Genomic DNA, 21,314 nt, shown 5'->3' on the forward strand with positions numbered 1-21,314 from the left:
ATAACCCAATCAATAAATGGACTAAGGAATAGACACTTCATAGAAAAATATGATCAGTTAATATATGAAAAATGTTTAACATCTTTAGCAATTAAAGAAATGCAAATTAAATCTACAGTGAGATTCCATCTCCAGTCAGAATGGCAATTATCATGAGTCCAAGTAACAATAAATGTTGGCGAGGATATGGCGAAAAGGATACACTCATACATTTCTGGTGGGACTGCAAATTGGTACAACTGCTCTGGAAAGCAGTATGGAGATTCCTCAGAAAATTGGGAATGGAACCACCATTTGACTCAGTTATCCTATTCCTCAGCATATTACCAAAGGACTTAAAATCGGCATACTACAGTGATGTGGTCAATATTTATGTAGCAGTTTAATTCACAATAGCTAAGCTATAAAACCAACTTAGATGCCCTTCAACAGATGAATGGATAAAGAAAATGTGGTTCATGTACACAATGGAATATTACTCAGCTTTAAAGGAGAATGAAATTATGGCATTTGCCAGTAAATGGATGGAACAGGAGACTATCATGCCAAATGAAATAAGCCAATCTCCCCAAATCCAAAGGCTGAATGTCTTCTGATATGTGGATGCTGACTCACAATAGGCTGGGAGGGAAGGAGTGGAGGCTTACCAGATTCAACAGGGATAGTGGAGGGTGTGGGGAGAGATGGAGGAGGTTGGGAATTGGAAAGGCAATAGAATGATTGGACATAACATTCCTATGTTCATATATGAAGGTTTGGTATACTGGTTCTTATTGTTTTCATTTATCACAAAGTGTTTTCTTTGTATTTCTTCTTAGACCTGTTGATTATTAGAACATATTATTTTCATGACCAGTGTAACTCCACATTATGTACAACCACAAAAATGGGAAGTTATACTCTACGTATATAAAATATGTCAAAATACATTCTACTGTCATGTATAACTTAAAGGAACAAATAAAACATTTAGTGTTTATATTCATAAGAATACTGAAGTTTTCTTGGGTTGTCTTTTTCCAGTTTGGGTATTAGGATAATACTGGACTGAGTTAGGAAATGTTTCTTTTCTGGTTTTTGGAAGAATTTGTGAAGGTTTAGTGTTACTTTTTACTTGTTAGGTATGATTCACCAGTGAAAGCTTCTGATGTAGTCTTGTCTTTGTGAAAATTTTTGATTACTAATTCATCCTCTTTTTCTGTTCATTAAAAAGAACAAGATTTCTTCATGGATTATTAGAACATTATTTTCACATATTTGTGAATTCCTTATTTCATTCTATTATTGATTTCTGATTTCATTGCATTGTGTAAGAGACCATACTTTGAATGACTTCAATCCTTTTAAATTTGAGACTTGTTTGTGGTCTAACATAAGATCTACTCTGGAGAATATGCAATATAATCAGCCTTTAGTGGATGAAATATTCTGTAGGTATCTTAGCTTCCAGTTGGCTTATAGTTCAAGTCTTCTATTTCTTGTTTTATTTAATTCTATACCTTATTACAAATGAAAATTTGAAATCCTCAATGATTACTCTTGAATCAACGGTCTTTCATGTTTTAGGGGGTGTGTGTAGGCACATATGTTCATAATCATTGACTTTTTTCTGATATAGTGACCCTGTGTCATTGGTGAACGTCATATTTTTCCCTCCACATCTTTTTATTGGGGCATTCTAGTTGTACATAATGATAGGATTTGTTGTTACATATTAGTACACGTACATACTATAACAATATAATTTGACCCATATCATTCCCAGCAGTTCCCCCTTGAATATCATTTTTAAAATCTATTTTGTCTGATAGTAGGTAGTATAGCTTGATCTTTATTCTTATTTTGAACAATAGTTTTGTTGGATTTATAAACCTTACTTGGCAGTCTTCCTCTTGAAGCACTTAGACTATGTCCGTGCACTGCCTTCTTGCCTTAATGAGAAACTCTTAATTTTATTGAGGAACCCCCGTGATGAGTCTACGCACATTTGAGATTTTTTTTCCCTGCTGCTTTCAAGATTTTCTTTCTAATGTTTGATTATGATGGGTCTAGGATTGGGTCTCTTTCAGTTTATCTTACTTGAAGTTTATTGATCTTCTTGGGTATGTAGATTAGTGTTTTCTCCAAATATGGAACGTTTTCCATCATTTCATCTTCAAATGATCTTTCTTCCCCTTTTATGTTTCCTTTCCTCCTAGGACTCTTATTAAGCATGTGTGTTTGCTTGATGGTCTCTGGGGCTCTATTAATTTTATTCTTTTGTCTTTCTGTGCTTCAGGGTAGATAATCTACTTAAGTTGACAGATTCTTCTGTTAGCTCAAAGCTGCTTTCAAGCCCCCTCAAATAGAATTTTCATTTCAGTAAATGAAATTGTCATCTCCAAAAAAATTTTTCTTTTAAAGAAAATTTCTGTATCTTTATCGACATTCTCTATTTGGTGAGACATTGCTTACATACATTCTTTTTTAATGCTTTTATTAGTACAATATAGTTATGTATAATAGTTGGGTTCATTTTGACATAGTCACACATGTATAAAATTTAATTTGCTCCCTTTCAGGCCCCACGTCCTCTTCTTTCCATCCCCTCTCCCCTCCCCTTTACTTTATTCACTTTCCTTTACTCAGTTGGTCTTCCTTCTATTTATCTACTTATTTTTAATTTCTGCTTTATAGATATGCACAGGACAGGAGTTCACTGTGGTATATTTATACATGCACATAGCATAATTTTGTCAAATGCATTCCACATTTCTTCCCTTTCTCATCTTTCTTCCTTCCCCTTCTATTTCCTCCTCCTACTCCACGGTCTTCCTCTCTCCATAGGGTATCCTATCCCTATCCATCCCCCACACCTCCTTTCCCCCTTACTTTGCTCTGTCTTCCACAAATGAGAGAAAACATTCAACACCTGATTTTCTGAGTCTCTCTCACTTCAGTTGGCATCGTTCTCTGTTTCCATCCATTCACTAGCAACTGCCCTAATTTCATTCTTATTTATGGCTGAGTAAAAATACATTATGTGTGTGTATGCCACATTTTCTTAATCCATCTATTGAAGGGCACCTGAGCTGGCTCCATAACTTGACTATTGTGAATTGCACTGCTCTAAACAGAAATGTGGCTGTGCTGCTATTGTATGCTATTTTGGTTCTTTTGGGGAAATACCAAGGAATAGGATGGCTGGGTCATCTGGTGCTTTCATTCCTCGTTTTTTTGAGGAATCTCCACACTGCTTTCCAGAGTGGTTGTACTAATTTGCAATCCCACTAACAATGTATGAGTGTACCTTTTATCCCACATCCTTGCCCATTTGATTTATATTTTTGATGATTGCTGTTCTAACTGGAGTGAGATGAAATCTCAATGTAGTTTTGATGTACATTTTCCTGATTGCTGGAAAGTTGAACATTTTTTTCATGTTTGATCATTTGTATTTCTTTTTCTTTGAGAAGTGTGTGCAGAGTTATTTTGCTCATACATTGATTGGGTTATTTGTTCTTCAATGTTAAGCTTTTTGAGTTCTTCATATATTCTGGACATTAATCTCCTGTCAGAGGAGTAGCTGGTAGAGATTTTCTCTCATTCTCTGGATTTTCTCTCTTCACATTCTTAATTTCTTTTGCTGTGCAGAAGTTTGTAAGTTTGAAGCTATGCCACTTATTGGTTCTTGGTTTTATTTTTTTTTTTTGAGTATTAGGGGTCTTGTTAAGGAAGTCACTACCTATGGCAATATGTTGGAGTGTTGACCCTCTGTTTTCTTCTAGCAGTTCAAGGTTTCTGGTCTAATTCTGAAGTCTTTGATCAACTTTGACTTGACTTTTATGCAGATAGGTCTAGTTTCATTCTTCTACACGTAAATATTTGGTTTTTCCAGCACCATTTATTTAAAAGGCTATCTTTTCTTCAGCATATATTTTTGGCAAGTGTCAGATACCTGTAACCACGTGGGTCTGCCTGTGTGTCTTCTATTCTGTTGGTCTTCATGTCTATTTTGATGCCAATACCATACTGTTTTTGTTATAGCTCTGTGTTATTACTGAGATCAGATATTGTGATACCTCCAGTATCACTCTTCTTGCTTAAGATTTCTTTGGCTATTCTGGGAACTTTGTTTTTCCAAATTTTAGGGACTTTTCCCCATAGTTCTGCAAAGAATGTTATTGGTATTTTGAAGGGATTGCATTGGATATGTATAATGCTTTTGGCAGTATGGTAATTTTGACTATTAATTCTGCATATTCAGGAACATGGAAGGTCTTTCCAAATTTTCTAAGATGGTCTTCAATTTCTTTCTTCAGCATTCTATAGTTTTAATTGTAGAGGTCTTTCACCTCCTTAGTTAGATTAATTCTCAAGTATTTTTAAAATTTTAATGTGAATGCAATAGTTTTCCTGATTTCTTTCTTAGCAGAATCACTATTAGAGTATAGGAAAATTACTAATTTATGAATGTTGACATTATGTCCTACAACTTTGCTGAATTTATTAGCTCTAGAAGTGGAGTTTTTTTGGGGGTCTTCTACATATAGGATCATGTCATCAGCAGATAATTTGACTTTATATCTCTTTAAGTTTTTTCTCTAATTGCTCTGGCTAGAGTTTCAAGAACTATATTGAGTATGAATGGTGAGAGTGGACATCCTTTTGTTCCAGATTTTAGGGGAAATGCTTTCATAATTTTTAGGTTCAGTATGGCTTTGGATTGGTCTCTTTATAATTTCTAGGTGAATTCCCTAATTTCTCCAGCATTCTAGCATAAATGGGTACTGGATTTTATCAAAGGCTTTTTCTGAATCAATTGAAATGATCACATGCTTCTTGTCCTTAATTCCACTTTTGTGGTGAATTACATTTATTGATTGGCATATGTTGAACCAAGCCTGCATCCCTGGGATGAAATCCATTTGATCATGGTATCCTATCTTCTTGATGTGTTTTTGAATCTGGTTTGTGAATATTTTATTAGAATTGATGTGCATCAGGGATATTGATCTGTAGTTCTCATGCTTTCTATTTTGGCTCTTTAAAGATTTTTTTCTTTTAAGTTTTGAACTTATTTAAAAGAAATGATTTGAAATGTTTATCTAATAAATCCAACATCTGAGTTTTCTTAGGGATTATTTCTATAATTTATCTTTTATATATGGACGTACTTTCTTGTTTACTTATGTCTAATAATTTGCTGAAAATTTGGCATTTTAAATAGTATAATGTAGCAACTCTAGAAATCATATCTCTTCCTTTTTAGAATTGTTATTGCTTGTTTAGTGACTTTCATAAACAAATTCTGTGATGGGTGGCCACTGAAGTCTCTGCTCAGTTAGCATAGCATCCAGTTAATGTCCAGATACAGATTACCTTAGGTGCTTTGCACCAATACATCTCTAATCCTTACCAAGGTCTGCCACAGCCCGGTGGCTGGGCAAAATAGCCAGGGGGGCGGGGTGACGAGCAACTTGTGAAGACTGATACAGCAGGAGTGGGAGCCGTTTATTGTAGGACCGGAGGGGTATATATACATTACACACAGCTTATCTTAATTAACATAAACTAGATACAGCAGTCAACCAATAAGGAATTTCCACACTTAATGGCTCACTGGTGTTACTTCACAAACCACTCCATCTGGCAAAATGCCAGGCGCCATCTTGACTTGTTTACAGACCCTAACAAAGGGCCACTGGTCCATGTTGGGCACACCTTCAACAGTTTGTCATCAGTTTATAACTCTGCCTTACCCTTCACGTCCTTCTCATGTAGAGCCTCAAAGTCAGCCAAAGATGAGGGAGAGGGCCTTCTCGGGACCTTCCTGGACATGTTCACAGCACTGCTCATGAATGTGACCTTCTAGATTCCTAGGAACAAATCAGAGATTTTCAATTTTCTATGGATAGCTTTCCTCTCAGCTTTTCCTTTGAAAATTTTAGTTGATTTCTTACTTGCTTCAGTTGTTATCACAGAATCAGGCAGCTACGATGTTAAACAATAGATGATGATTCTTTTCATCAAATGCCCCTGGGGAAAAAAAAATCAGTTGGAAAGCTCTGAGTCAAGTCAAATAAAGACAGGCCCTGTGAGTAAGTGCTTCCAGGGGCTGCCTGACAGGTGAGATGATGAAGTTCTCTGTTGGGTTTCAGGGAAGCTCCAAGCCCCTTCTGCCTGCTCTATGGTACTGTAGTTATGAAGTTGCTGATTTTCAAGGGCACTTCAGGTTTTAGGAAAGCACAAAGGGATTAGGCAAGGCAAACTACCACGAAACTTGATTCTTATTGATATTCAAGAGGCTTTTTTTTCCCCTTATAAACATGCCTTGGATTTCACAAGCATTGGTTAATTCCTGTGGTTCTGAGAAAGTTGATATTTATAATATTTGTCAGTGTGCCCACTGCTTTTATGGAGGAGTGGTTTTGTGCCAGCCTTGGTGCCACCTCTTCCACTGATGTCTGCATCTTTTTCTTTAAACACAAATTCAACACTTTTATTAACTAAATGAAATATCAATAAGAAGATATGCACAAAAATCTCTTTACTCGGTTTGTTTGTGAGTAATATTATGGGTATTCTTGTATTTTTTAAAACTTCCATTTTTTGCCCACTGACATGAATATTTTTGGTACTGTTACAGCCCAGCATGGTTTTACCCTTATGTTTTTCTGATACTTTGCATCATGTCATTCTATTTGTCTTCATAATGAACCTCTTAATGATTAATATTCTATCAAGTTTGTTATAATAATTTCATTCTTTTTTTTACCCTTTAAAGTTTTCAACCTTACCCAGTATCAGAAATAATAATATTAGTAGTAGTATTCTATATACTTATACAACAAGTATATAGAATTTATCTTAAGGAATATTTGAAAACAGTAAAGTTTACTATCAAAAGCTACAAATATTTTATTGCTTCAAGTTATTTCTAAGAGCATTATGTGAATTATATTTCCATCAATGTGTTTTATTTACAGCCTTATTAACACTGGCATGATTATTATAAAATTTATTAATATATAAAATATATTTGGAATTATTAAGGAGGGTAAAAAATGTTTTTAAAATTTTATGTAAAGTTTCTATTTTTGTGGTCTTCAAAGGTTATATAGCTATCACATGAATAGTGGCTTTTTTTTTATTTCTGAAAAAGAAAAGAGGCCATCTAGCATAGTATTAAGTTGAAGCCACTTACGAATTCCTCCCTGAATATTAACATGTTTCTTAATTTTATCACAAGTTTTAGAAGTACTAAATGACATCTTTTTACTCTAATGCTACCTTTGAAAACGTTTCTCAGATGTAATATTATAGCTTTCAGATATTCCACGAAAAATATCCTTTAACCTCATTAATGCTTTAATAATCTAATAATTATTATTTTAATAAATTAACAATTGTTAATAAATCAAGTATTTTAACAAATTATCAATCATTCAAATAATTATCAATTAAATATTAACTAATTCTGCTTTAAAGCATTAATGACTTTTGTCAATGTATGGAATTATATATTGTTTTCTGAGGAAAACATATTTTGAATTGTTACATAATTAATGCACAAGCACAATTTTAGACTGATAACTATTAAGGATTTCTTAGTGATTACATGAATGAAAAGTCTGCTTGAAAATGGTGAATTTCTGGAAATTCCACAACATCATTTTTTCTTGCAACCTAATCTGTTTTTGCTTTCTCCCAGTTTAAGGCCAATCCTCCTGCAGTCAGTTTTGAACTAACTGGGGAAACGGACAACATATTTATGATACAATCAGATGGACTTCTCTATTACGTTAGAGCACTGGACAGGGAAACGAGAGCTACTCACCACCTCCAGGTAAACTGAGACCAGATGAAGGGCTCTAACTCTAACCTCTGCAGCACCCTTCATCCTGGGAATCTCACTGGTACCCTCATCCCTGCATCCCGTGACAACTCTTCTGACATTAGTAGCATACTTTGTGAACCTCATATCACCATTTTTTTTAACCAACTACACCAGAAGTAGTTGGTTGACCAAAGTAACTCAATTTATGTAGCTAAGACCCTCAAATGACCTCCTTATGAAGGCCCTGTTCAGGCACCGGGGCCCAAACCAAGCCAGTGTTGCACTGATGTCTACGTGCAGCTATTGGGTGGGCCCTAGACTCACAGCTTAGTCAGCCTCCATGCTGGGATGGAGCTCCTTTGGCCTTGGAGAAAGCAGAAGGAACTCAGGGTCTCCAAAGACCCTGATCTTTCTCTTTCCACCATAGTTTTCATGGTTGGTATCTGAATACCTAGGACAGAAAGTTAACTGGAAAAAGAGCAAGCCAATAGCCTCCTCTGGGCACCTTCTAAAATGGCTGTGCTTTGGAGGCCACCATAACAGCTCTGTAAGAAGACATGCACTTCATAGGCTCAAAGGGTTCTCCTTTCACCACTTGAAGTCATTTAGAACAGAGTATGTTAGTGCCCAGCACACCCCACTGCTAGAAGGCTTCTGAGATTAGCCAGGCTTAACTAACTGGACCTCTCTTTTAGCAGCTATCAATTTGGGCTCTTGTGGGTTCTTCCTTTCCTATTTTCACCAGGCCACTGTAATTTCCTTCAAATGATTTTTGGACATGTAATGTGATGTCTCATGAAGGTGACTTTATTTTCCTCAAAATCAGATTTCAGCCCTGGATGCCCAAGGAGCTACAGTGGAGGGCCCAGTCCCCATCACCATAGAAGTGAAGGACATCAACGACAACCGACCCATGTTTCTCCAGTCAAAGTATGAAGGCTCAGTAAGGCAGAACTCTCGCCCAGGTAACAGGCAGGAGCCTGGAGATGTTTGTGGAAAGACATAAGGGATCAGGTAGAGGAGGCAGCTAATAGTTGCAGCTGTCATTCATTAAGCACTTACTGACTTATTTAAATTTCACAGTCATCTTTTAGGAGTTGTTTTATTATCCTAGGGTTTCTCATCTGTCCTTGGCACTATTGACTTTGGGGACCGGATAAGTATTTGTTTCTTGGTCAGGGGCTATCCTGTGCATTATAGGATGATTAGTAGCCTCTGTGACATCTACCCACTACATTTCCAGTAACACTCCTTCACCCTAAGCTGTGACGATAAAAATGTTTCTAGACAGTGCCAAATGTCCTGGGGGAGGGGAGCAGAACCACTGCTTTATGGTGAACTTGAAGACACTTTAGAGTTCTAGAACACCCTAGAACAATCTGGAGAAATGAACCCATTCTCCAATACGCTTACAAGAACCTCCATGATCATAGTCACTGTGGGGTCCCAGTTCCTTTTCTTCTCTTACCTTCATGTCCCAGTGATGGTTCATTTTTCCCTCTGTGCTCCATTGACCTTCTACCCTTCATTTCCACAGAAGCCCTCCCTAGAGGCATCAGTGCATACAGCAGGCACCAGTGAAGTAACATCCATCAAAAACAGGGCACAAAACAAAGATGAACTTCCAAGTTCTCAGACTCTTGGCCGTGACTCACATCAATTCTACCTTCATGTTAATCTTTTCCTTTTCTCAGTCTTCAGTGCCTACAACTAATAACTTAGGAAGCAAAGTTCCTTCCACTTTATTACATAGAGCAGTTCACAGTCCCTGTCCCATGTCTGAGTTTGCATACTATAGACTGCCATGTAGAATTCTCCATGCCTTAATTTTTTTTCTTTAATAATAAAATCTTCTAGAGAAGTGGTTCTCAAAATTTTTGTACCTGGGACTCTTATATTCTCTTGAATTTTTCTGAAGTCTTCAATGAATATTTAGACATGTGGGTTAAATCCAATGTTTTGGTCAGAATTTAACAGCTATTTCTCTGGGGGACAAAGCCCTGATTTGTGGCATTTGCCAATATCCAGGATATAAAAACTCTCAAGCTACCAATGATGCTACTAATTGACTCACAAAATTTTTTATTATTTTAAAATTTGTTCTAATTATATATGACAGCAGAATGCATTTTGACACATTGTACAAAAATGGAGCATAACTTCTCATTCCTCTGACTGTACATGGTACAGAGTCACAGGGGTAGGGTAATCATACATATATATAGGGTAATAATGTCTGTTGCATTCTACTGTCCTTCCTATCCCTCCCCTCACTCCACTCTGCACAAAGTTCATTCTTCCCTACTTCCCTGTACCCCCACTATGGAACAGCATCTGCTTATCAGAGAAAGCAATTGGCCTTTGGACTGGCTTATTTCATTTAGCATGATATTCTCTAGTTCCATCCATTTACCTACAAATGAAATAATTTCATTCTTCTTTAAGGCTGAGTAATATTTCATTGCATATATGAACCACATTTTCTTTATCCATTCATCTGTTGAAGGGCTTCTAGGTTGGTTTCATAGTTTAGCTATTGTGAATTGAGTTGCTATAAACATTGATGTGGCTTTGTAACTGTAGCTGCTGATTTCAAGTCCTTTGGGTATAAACTGAGGAATGGGATAGCTGCGTCAAATGGTGGTTCCCTTCCAAATTTTCTGATGAATCTCTCCATACAACTTTCCAGAGTGATTGCACCAATTTGTAGTCCCATCAGCAACGTATAAGTGTACCTTTTCCCCACATCCTCGCGAACACTTATTATTGTATTCTTGATGTTTGCCCTTCTAATTGGAGTGAGATGAAATCTTAGAGTAGTTTTGATTTGCATTTCTTTAAATGCTAGAGATGATGAAAATTTTTTCATGTTTGTTGATTGATGATTGTATTTTTTTCTATGAAATGTCTGTTCAGTTCCTTGGGCTTTTGTGTGGTGTGTGTTAAGTTTTTTGAAAGTTCAAAACTGGTTCTCACAAAGTGATTCCAGTACATCACTGGTTACATCTATCAATATTTACTGTATTAGATTTTTTAAAAAAAGATTTACTAAATAATTTAAAAGAATGTTAAGGAACATTTTAATGAAAGCTATATTTTCAAGACAAAATGATAGAGGAGTGGCATTGTTTTGATCTTTGCAGATTTCTTTGGTTGGATTAATAAACAATTGGGTTATCATAGCTGTTTCAACATTCTGTTGCCACCTGCTATTTTGGGTTGAAGTAATAAGTGAAGAAAAATTAGTCACACAGATATGTAGTAGGGAAAGAGATGCATATTATAATAGTATTTTCAGATAACTGTGGATCATCTTTGGTAAGGTATCAAAACTTGAAGTGATGGTTTCCTAAAGATTAGTTGTGGCTGGGCATAGTGGCACATGCCTGTCATCCCAGTGACTCAGGAGGCTGAGGCAGAAGGATCACAAGTTTAGGGCCAGCCTCAGCAATTTGCCAAGGCCCTAAGCAACTTAGGGAGACCCTGTCCTAAAATTTTTAAAAAGGGCTGGGGAGATAGCTCAGTGATAAAGTACCTCTGGGTTTAATACCTGCTACGAAAAGAAATTAGTTGCAACAAAGAATATGAAACTACATCAAGCTATTTTGTACTCTGTACTCCTTTACATTAAAATCCATTAAATGATCTTGTGCTTTGAATGGATTTTTACAAAGGCATGAATTTCAGTGCCACAGAATCCTTGAAATAGACTTGGATTCCCAGAATTCCCTGACCCACACTTTGATAAACCTCTCTTAGGGGAAGGGAGCAGAATAAAAATTCATTTCCCCACAGATATGAATCATGGCCCCCTTCCCCCATGTCTCTGCTTCTTAGGGGGTAAAAAAATGGCTACAATTGGTTTGGGTTTCACTTATCTTTTCTGGGTATGTTTTGTTCAACAGGAAAACCCTTCATGTATGTCAATGCTACAGACTTGGATGACCCAGCCACTCCCAATGGTCAGCTTTTTTATCAGATTGTCATTCAGCTTCCTAATGTCAACAATGTCATGTACTTTCAGATCAACAACAAAACAGGAGAAATATCACTTACCCAACAAGGTAAGTCAAGGGATGCTCTCACAAGACTGAGTCGGAGAAAGGGGCTGTCACCTTCGGAGATACTTCCTTCTCTCCCCTACTCTTCTCCCCTGTAGGGTCTCAGGAACTGGATCCTGTTAAGAATCCTTCCTACAATCTGGTGGTCTCAGTACAGGACATGGGAGGCCAGACTGAGAATTCCTTCAGTGATACTGCATCTGTGGACATTAATGTGAAGGAGAATATTTGGAAAGCACCAGAACCGGTGGAGATTGAAGAAAACTCAACTGCTGCTCATCCCCTCAAAATCACTCAGGTAGACCCAGGGACACCTAGTGCCTCCTACAGAAATATCCTTGCTTTGTAGAAACCTATGTACCCCCACGGTCTTCACGGATACATTTATTAGAGATGTTTTTGCAACACATAAAGCAAATAGTTTCTGGTCCCAGGCCTCTGGAGTTTATCATGGTAGAAAACTTGGATTCAAATACAAATTTGTACTTTCAGAGAGAACTTCATTCCCCTAACCTTAAAACACACACACACACACACACACACACACACACACACACGGGCTATTTATTCTTCCCTGTCACTAGTATAGAATATGGGGGCTGCCTTAGAGCAGGTCCCATGTGGTGTACACATCATGTACATGCACATGGTTTGAATTTGGGATTGCAAACATTTTTAGACAGCTGGTGTTTAATCTTATGGGAAATTCTTTACCCAATAGACTCAGAGGATGAGGGACACAGATGGGACTGGCCAAGGGTCAGAGTCAGAGCAGGCAGTCTTTCTCCTAGGAGACTCCCTGTTCTGTCTCCTGTTGCTTCTTCCTTCCATTCAAATGGTCCACGGTCCTCCTTCCCACCTCCATGGAGGGGTGCTTACCCTGGGACCCTCCTATCTCAGTTCCTGGAAATCCAGTCTGGATCCCACCAATGTCTGATCTTTTCTGGAAGTCTAGGAGGTTCCATGGCCTGAAAGCCGTGGGCTACGGGGAGAGCCCTGGAGTTGGAAGCAGGTGACTGAAACCAAGTTCTTGTTCCCTTAATGACTAATCATGAACAAGCTGAGCTCTTCCAACCCCCAACTTCTCATCAATAAAATGGGGGTGATAACACCTCTTGGGGGATATTGTAAAGATTCATTGAGGTAGTATTTTAAAAGTAAATGAAAGATCTTAATGTTATGAAGAAGTGCTCATCTGTACTTCCCTGAAGATTTTTTTAAAAATGAGACTATTGTTAAGGGGGTTGAAGTATGATAGCCCATCCCATCATATCTATTATCTTACCTAAAAGGGACTTTATTTATTGAATGTTGAATTAACTAATGTTAACCTCAGAGGGCAAAAAACAAAAGGGGTTCTACTTTGCCAACTTAAGCTTGCCAGAACTTATTACCAAGAGGATTTCAGATTCGGGGCCTGGCCTAAAGTCTGTTTATTATTTAAGTTATTCCCATGAGGATTCATAAATGCTAAAAAGAACTCATGTACTTAGTTGCTTTTGGGGCTTCCAAAGAAAAGAAATTCTGGAGGGCCACACTCTGTTTCCAGGCCCAGAAGAAGTGCTTTGAGTGTTCTGAACCCCATGAAGAAGAGTAGAGAGGCACAACTCAAGGGAAAAAGTATAGGAAGAACTTTTAGGATATAAGAGCAGCTCACTTTAGAGCTAGGAATATAGTCTTTGGCACAGACCAGGGGTGGGGCTTAAATAACTAGCAAGAGATAAATTTATCTCCTTGATGGTTTTCCAAGCTGGTCTGAGAGAAGAGTTTCATGTGGAAATTTGAACTGACTCTAAGACCCTAGGGAAAAAAAAATCTTAATTTTTTACACACTGATTTCCTCATCTATAAATGAGGTGTATCAGTGGCCCCCGTTTCATAGGAGTGTTTGAAGATTAAATGAGATATACATAAAAGTATTTAGAATTGTGAATGGTATGTGGTAAACTCTTGATAAATATTAGTAGTAGCGGCAGAATATCTGAAGTGAGGCTCTTCTATAAGCAAGTAGACTGGTCTTCCTATGGAGTCTGTTTATTTTTTGTTAGGTTGTTTGCAGAACAACTGCCCCAACCCCACTGCCCCAACCCCACTTATTTTCAATTACAATTACAGTGGGCAGTTCACTCTAATCCTGAAGACTAAATAAGTCAGGGGAGGAGTGTGCCTTTACATATCATTTGTCTTACTTAACTAACTTCATAGAGAAGAGTCTAAAGTGTCTCTTATTACTTATCTTCCTTGGTGAGTTTTAGAAGCTCATCATGGGTCATGGTGTGATTCTCAGATAACTACTACAAAGTTCATTTATGTTTCCTAAATTGATGTTTCATGAAGGTGAAGTCTCCACAGTCTAAGTTCTAAAAGGAACCACCCACAAACTCTTTAGGGATTTATAAAGAATTGCTTTAGAGAAGAAAAATTCTCTGGCTTGCTTTTTTTTTTTTTTGATCCTACTTTAGGTTGAAAATGAAAAAATGGGTATTGGTTACTACAGGAAACTACTGATATACAAAGTTATCAGAAATTGAGAACCAGAAATTTGTTTATATCCTTTCAAGTTCCCTTGGTCCAGTATTTCCTTCCTCACGATTCTCTTTGGGCCCTGTAGGTGCAGTGGAATGAGCCAGGTGCACACTATTCCTTATCTGACAGAGACAAGCTGCCAGTATTCCCATTCTCAATTGACCAGGAAGGAGACATTTATGTGACTCAACCCTTGGACAGAGAAAAAAAGGATTCAGTGAGTAAAATGGGAAGAGTTTCACAGATGAGAAGACAGCATCCACTTACCCTTGGGAGCAAGATCCATTTTTCTTAAAAAAATAATCTGTGTCCTGGACACATAATCACTTGACAAATTCCCTGCACCTCTGAACCATTTGATTTTCTTCCCCCTCTTCATTTCTAAATAAATTGAAAATAAGTGGGGGTGGGGCAGGATGGTCAATGAAATAGAAATGAAAAGCTACTTTCTCGGCTTCTTAGAGGGGACAGTGAAGGAGTCTTGTCATAATTCTGACCTTCCTATTGTAGTACACTTTTTACGCCATTGCAAAGGATGAGAACGGAAAACCACTTGCATTCCCACTGGAAATTCATGTGAAAGTTAAAGATATTAATGACAATCCACCAACATGTCCATTTCCGGTGACTGTATTTGAGATCCAGGAGAATGAAGGACTGGGTAAGAGCTGCCCGCCCTGTGTTAACTCTGCGGTCTTTCTCCTCTGTCTGGTAAATGGTGGGTGGAGAGACTTATTTGGTGGTCAGCTGTGGCACAGCACAGGGCTGAATGTACTGTGAGAGTCACATGGGCACAATATTTTAGATCAAGCATTGTTCGGAGAGTATTCTGAAGTTGAAGCTTTTATGACTACCACCCCCACTAATGATTACTACCATCTACTATTACTGCTATCTCCCTGTCACCATTACCACCTTACCAGTATCCTGTGTACATGGATAAGGATGTGTTATTTGCAAGATTCTTCCACAAATTATCTTATTTGACCTCTAATCAATTAACTTAAAGGACCAAATCTCATCAAGTCTGCTAAAAACTTAAACATTTACACTGAAAGTCAGGTATCCTGAGGTAAATGTAAATAATATCAAATGGGAGTTGAATTTGACCCCTGAACCTCCCTCTCTAGGCAGCAGATAATTTGGGAGGCTGGCATAGGGACTGAAGTCCCAACTATTGTAAGAATGTTATGATTTCTGGGAGTCTTAGGACATCCCTTGTTCATTCCTGCCGTTAGTGTTGAGCCCATGGAGTAGGCAGATGTGTCTTGAATGTTCTGACCTGTTGTGCCATGTAAGCTTCAGAGGCTTAAAAGCCCTGTAGCCTCTTATGACTCATTTCTGGGGCTGTGCTCTTCTGTGGGCAGATGCTCATGTGCCTGTGGACATTCTCACCATTTCCTTTTGGTCTCTCCACTCCTGTCACCACACACCTTTGCCCCAGAGGCTGCTTTCCTGGTGGCTTGCTGGCTGCTCCTTGGCTTCTCCCTCAGCACTCATTTTTTTTTTAATTACAGAAGAAGAAAATTTAATTTCTTAAACAACAATGAAAGATTTCAGCTTATGAGTTACCCTAAATCCAGGATGATTTCATCTCAATATCCTTAACTAGTTACATCAGCAATGACCCTATTTCCAAATAAGGTCCTGTATTGAGGTTTGGGGAGGACATAAATTTTGAGGGTGGAACACTATTACTGCTATCTTTCTGTACATCCTGAAGGGAATGCCTTTGAGAAGAAATGGTAAGGGAGACTCAAGTCTGGGAGAACGAGCAGTTGTCTCCCCAAATTCATATGCTAAAGTTCTAAACCCAGTGCTTCAGAATGTGGTTATATTTGAAGATAGGTTCTTTTTAAAAATTTTTTTCAAATTAAAAAGTTAATATTTGGGGGGATTAGGGAATGGACCCAAAGGCACTTTACCACTGAGCTACAGCCTTTTTTATTTTGAGACAGGGTCCTTAAGTTCCTGAGGGTCTTGCTAAGTTGCTGAGGCTGGGCTTGAACTTGTGATCCTCCTATCTCAGACTCCCCAGGCACTAGGATATTGGAGATAGAATATTTAAAGAGGGAATTAAGGTAAAAGGAGGTCCCTAGGGTGGGCCCTAATCCACTAAGACTGGTGTTATAATAAGAAATTAGGACAGAGATGTTCAGAGGGAAGATGATATGAATGCATGGGGAGAGAAAAAAGCCATTTACAAGTCAGGGAGAGAGGAGGCTCAGAAGAAAGCAATCTTGTCAACTCCCTGAACTCAAACTTCCAGAACTAAGAAAATAAATTTCTTTTAAGCCATCTAGTCCATGGTAGTTAACGGCAGCCCTGGCTAACTGATAATTAAAGTGTTCAACACAGTACACTATGGGAAGGGTTAAGGAAACCAAAATAAACCTAAAATCCTTGTCTTTATACAAAAAATTATTTACAGTGTTTTCTAGGAACCTGCTTATCCTGTGAAACCATTTTTAAGTAGAATCAATGGAGTCAGTATGAATGGATTTCTTCCTTTTTCTCTCCATAGGTAGCAGCATTGGGACCTTTACTGCCAGTGACATGGATGAAAAAAACACTATCAATAGTATTTTAAAGTATAAAATTGTGGCACAAACCCCCCAAATTCCCACAGATGGACTCTTTCTGGTTGAGGAATATACAGGAAAGCTCCAGTTAGCTAAACAGGCTTTGAAGAAGCGAGATACTCCTCAGTACAACCTAACAGTAGAGGTGTCCGACCCAGGTGAGTATCCATCTGCTGTCATGAGTACAAATACCTGCCTTCTTTCCAGTTCTGATTTGTTGGGCTGCTCCAGTGCCTGGCTACGTTACAGAAGGATGCCATTTAAGAATTCTTTGCTTCCGTTGTGAAATCATGCAACACAGAGGCGGGTGTTTTCATAAAGGCCAGAGCTCTAGCTCAGGTAACATTGTTGTGTTGTTCTGCATCCTCCAAGAAGCAGACACCAAGATGGGACTAAATGTACATCCTGAAGGGGATGCCTTTGAGAAGAAATGGAAAGGGAGACTCAGAAGTCTGGGAGAGTCAGTAGACTGCAATGTAAGCCTGACCCTGATTGAAGGAGACGGGGACGAAGACTGATGGGAATACCCTAGACCACTGAGTGGTCTAAGAAAAGTTCCAAATGGCTGTCTGGGAGTCCAAAATACATTATCTCTAAAAATGAGCCCATCCTCATATCACTGCCTTGCTTAATAACTGGTGGGGCAGCCTGTGGGTAATGAGGCCTTATTACAAATATAGTGTTGGATTTTGTAGCCTAGCATTAGGGCAATCATCAATCAATATCCTAGTCATTGAAAGTTTTGCCAGGCACAATTTTACAGCCATCCTGATAAGAGGAAATTAATTGTATTTCCCAGTTCTTGCCTTCAGACTCCATGGGCTTTGTGTATGAAAGTGGGAGGTATTATTTTCTCCTGCCAGCTTCTAGTTGGTCATTTGACAGTGTCAGGAGACTTTCTTCCCTGCTCTTTGTACACTTTCAAAACAAGTGGTTCTTAATACCTGGGTCACAAGGCTTTCTGAGGATCTGATGAAAACTGCATTCTCAAGCATACACTTAGACAATTGTGTGCAAATGCAGAAATACTTATTCAGAGACTCATTTCTTGGGATACTCAGACTTCTAGGAGGTTGAAAATCCTTCTTTGAGTTAATTAGCACTGAATTCTAGATTGCCAAGGAATTCAGTAATTATTATGCTAGATAGCACTGGTTATATAGGCAAGGAGAAAAAAAAAGCATTGTTCCACTCTGCACTTCACATCTCTCTCCTTTCCATGGAAGTTGATGTACTGGGAGAGGTGAGCGGGTTCCCAGTGCAGAATGTTTAGAACCCAGTAATTTGGCAAATACTGAAAGTCAAATATTTGTTTAGTACTATGTTAAGAAGTACAACAGAAGTCAGTATAGTAAACCATCTGTCTCAATGAAGAGGTGACAATTTGACACTATTAGTCATCCATTCTTTCAGCAGTTATCATTTACCTTATTTGAGGTACTGGTCAAGGTATTGAGGAGACACAGCTAAAGTAGATCCAGTGTCCTCAAGGAGGGCTCATTCTGGGATCAATCAATTGTAAGGACATGTACAAGGCAGCTCACAGAGGAGGGAGAGAGCAGGGAAGGCTTTCTGCAAGAGTGTCATTGACCTAAGTTTTGAAGAATAGATATGACAAGTTACAAAAGTGTAAGACTTACTGAGGAGTGGGGATCCCACCTGCAAAGACATCAGGACCTGAGGTAGTTTGAGATTATTGGAGTATAAAGTAGAAATCAAGTTACAAATTTATTTGTGTGCATGAGTACATCTAGAGAAAACATGGACCAGATTATAATATATATCTATATGTAAGTATGTGTGTATTGATGGAATTAATGCCCAATTGTGTACTAATTAGCTGAGGCTATAATTAACCTAGTTTTATATTAATGGCCCTCCTGGATTAAGTGGAAGACCCACTGCTGGCCCAAAGAAAGGTTTTGCAAAGTCAGTGGGGCCAGCAAGTTCAGGACCTGGGATCGGCAAATGTTGGGGGACTGGCCCCAACTTTATGTTGGCCTGCTTATAATTAGATTATTATTAAAGTACCCCTGGCATCCTGTTCCATGCATGGAGTACAAGCTCTAGAGTTAGACCACCTGTGTATAGTTGTCAAGATCCCAGCAGAAAATGAATGACCTTCTCAAAAGGAGTAACCAAACATGTTAAACGAGGATTATTTGTAAAGGTCATGGGCAGGGCTAAGGGAGACCAATAGGAGGTGTGAAGCAGGGAAGAAGGCTTTGACTGCTTTGAAGCCTGAAGGGGTGAAGGGAGGAAGCTTTCCCCAGGAGAGCAAGACCTTAGTTGGTAGCCAGGAAAGAGGGACACCTCAGTCACTTTCCTCCTGCCCCTTTCCCCAGTCCTGTGGGGGCTCCCATTGGCAGAACCCAACTGTTGCCCATAGGGCAGTGACATCCACTGATGATGTTGATAAATCAGTCCTGGGAGCTCAGAGCAGGCAGTGCACGGGGAGGACAAAAGCAGCATGTGGATTTGAATCCTGGCCCCACCACTAGTTAGTTGTGTGGCCTTGGGAGAGGCTCCTCATTTCTGTATCCCTTGGCTTCCTTCATTTTTAAATGAGAATGATCACAGCAACTACATCATGAAGTTATTGTAAAGATGAAATGGGTAAAGCAGACACTTAACATGGTGCCTGGTACAGGGACGTCACTAACAATTTGTATTGTGACGAGAACCTTGATTCTATGCTTATCCACCTTGGGTAGATAAGCTGAGGCACAGAGACACACCCACATTCACACCTCTGATAAGTGGGATCGCAGAACCAGAGGCTTAACCATTATCCATTATGGTATGCTGGGATTGAAACCCCTAGGAAGAACCTGTCATTTTGCTTCTCCTTCTGGCTCTCTCCTCGGGCATCCCATCCCCACCTTCACTGCATGATGATTTTGGATCTAGGATCTACCTGCTGTCTGACGGGGTCTTTGGCTTGTCAGCTCCACACCTCAAAGCCTGTGCCATTTCCTCAGGGTTCCACAAGTTATCTCATAGCTTCCTTTGGATAATTGTACTACTTTCTCCCTGACTTGGAGGGGAGGGAGTTGGTGCCCTTGAATCTCCCATCCCAGGGGACAGAGCTGATGTAGGACAGAACTGCTTCAAGAAGGAAAGACGACTCCTGGGATGCCTCAAGAAGGCTTTCTGGAATGATAGTTTTACACAGGACACTGAAGACGGCTTATATTTCGCTAGTCAGAAAAGGGTGGCTGCTCTTCCCAGAAAAAACCATCTTCCTCAGGGCCAAGCCTTCCCTAGGGTGAGAGCAGGTGGAGGGCGATGGAAAGCCCAGGAGAACTTCTGTTTGGTTTTTCTTCAGCGCACACTTCCCATGCCTGAGGGTGCAGGTGGGGAACAGAGAGCATCCATCCTCTTTCCACACAAATTGCATGTCAGTTGTGAAATTTTGGCTACGGTTGTCACGTCTCTTGCCAATTTTTCCTTACAGGTTTCTGATTTTAATGCATGATTTGCAATGAAAATTTCTGTGATATGACTGTTTTTCAGGTTTCAAGACCTCCTGTTTTGTGCAAATCAATGTCATTGATATCAATGATCAGATTCCCATCTTTGAAAAGTCAGATGTGAGTAGTTGAGACCATTTGTTTTTTCTTTGCTTTGTCCATGTTACTAAATCCCGACTTCTGGGATAGAAGCACAGATTATAGTTAAGGAACATATCAGACCTGACAGGTAGCCTTGGTCAGTGAACCAGTAATAAACACAGGCACCATCTTTAGTGAAAATCTTTAGGGAACAATAACATTCATTGTTACAGGATCTGGGAACGAATGTTTATCAACTCCTGCCAACAGCTCATTTATTCAAAGAGCTGCCTAAAAACTACAACCACAATCTTTGTCAAACTGAAAGGAATTGAGTGGTTGTTTGCCGTTTATTGTTGTAGATTTTGTGTGTGTGTACTGGACAATTAGTAGATTATTGGTAGTTCTCAACCAAGCCAAAATTTGTTTTTTGAGTCAAATTTAATTTTTGGGAATACTGTTGACTTAACTCACTTTGCAATATTTGGGTAAGAGAAAGAAGAATTGAATGTCTGGATTAAATGGAAGAAAAAGATGTGCTCGAGATATTGGCAAGAGTTAGGAAGAGAATTGGGCATAAAGAAAAGCTCAATATAGACATCAAGAAAAATGCAAATTACTGTTTTTTGTCATTAATACAGGCATGAGATTTGCTGATGATTTTCCCACTGCTTCCCTTCAAAGGAATGTCTGTTTATTTTGAAGGATAGAGACACCCATTTGGCTAGATTGATAGGTTTGAAGTCAGTTATGAGGCGGCCCAGAGCCTTCT

At 38.8% G+C, this 21,314-nt stretch overlaps 1 protein-coding gene across 1 annotated transcript in view; it reads left to right on the forward strand.

The window, feature by feature from the left end:
• The first annotated feature begins 11,826 nt into the window (after positions 1–11,826).
• The window catches only part of Cdh17 (cadherin 17), a 29,445-nt gene continuing 19,957 nt past the window's right edge, over positions 11,827–21,314 (forward strand). Inside the window, exons 1-5 of the mRNA XM_071602427.1 lie at positions 11,827–11,883; positions 14,492–14,623; positions 14,917–15,067; positions 16,931–17,146; positions 20,505–20,581. Of these exons, the coding sequence (XP_071458528.1) occupies positions 11,827–11,883; positions 14,492–14,623; positions 14,917–15,067; positions 16,931–17,146; positions 20,505–20,581 (633 nt within the window). The remainder of the gene's footprint in view (positions 11,884–14,491; positions 14,624–14,916; positions 15,068–16,930; positions 17,147–20,504; positions 20,582–21,314) is intronic.

This window comes from Marmota flaviventris, chromosome 15, assembly GCF_047511675.1.
Source record: "Marmota flaviventris isolate mMarFla1 chromosome 15, mMarFla1.hap1, whole genome shotgun sequence".
Classification (NCBI taxonomy): Eukaryota; Metazoa; Chordata; class Mammalia; order Rodentia; family Sciuridae; genus Marmota; species Marmota flaviventris.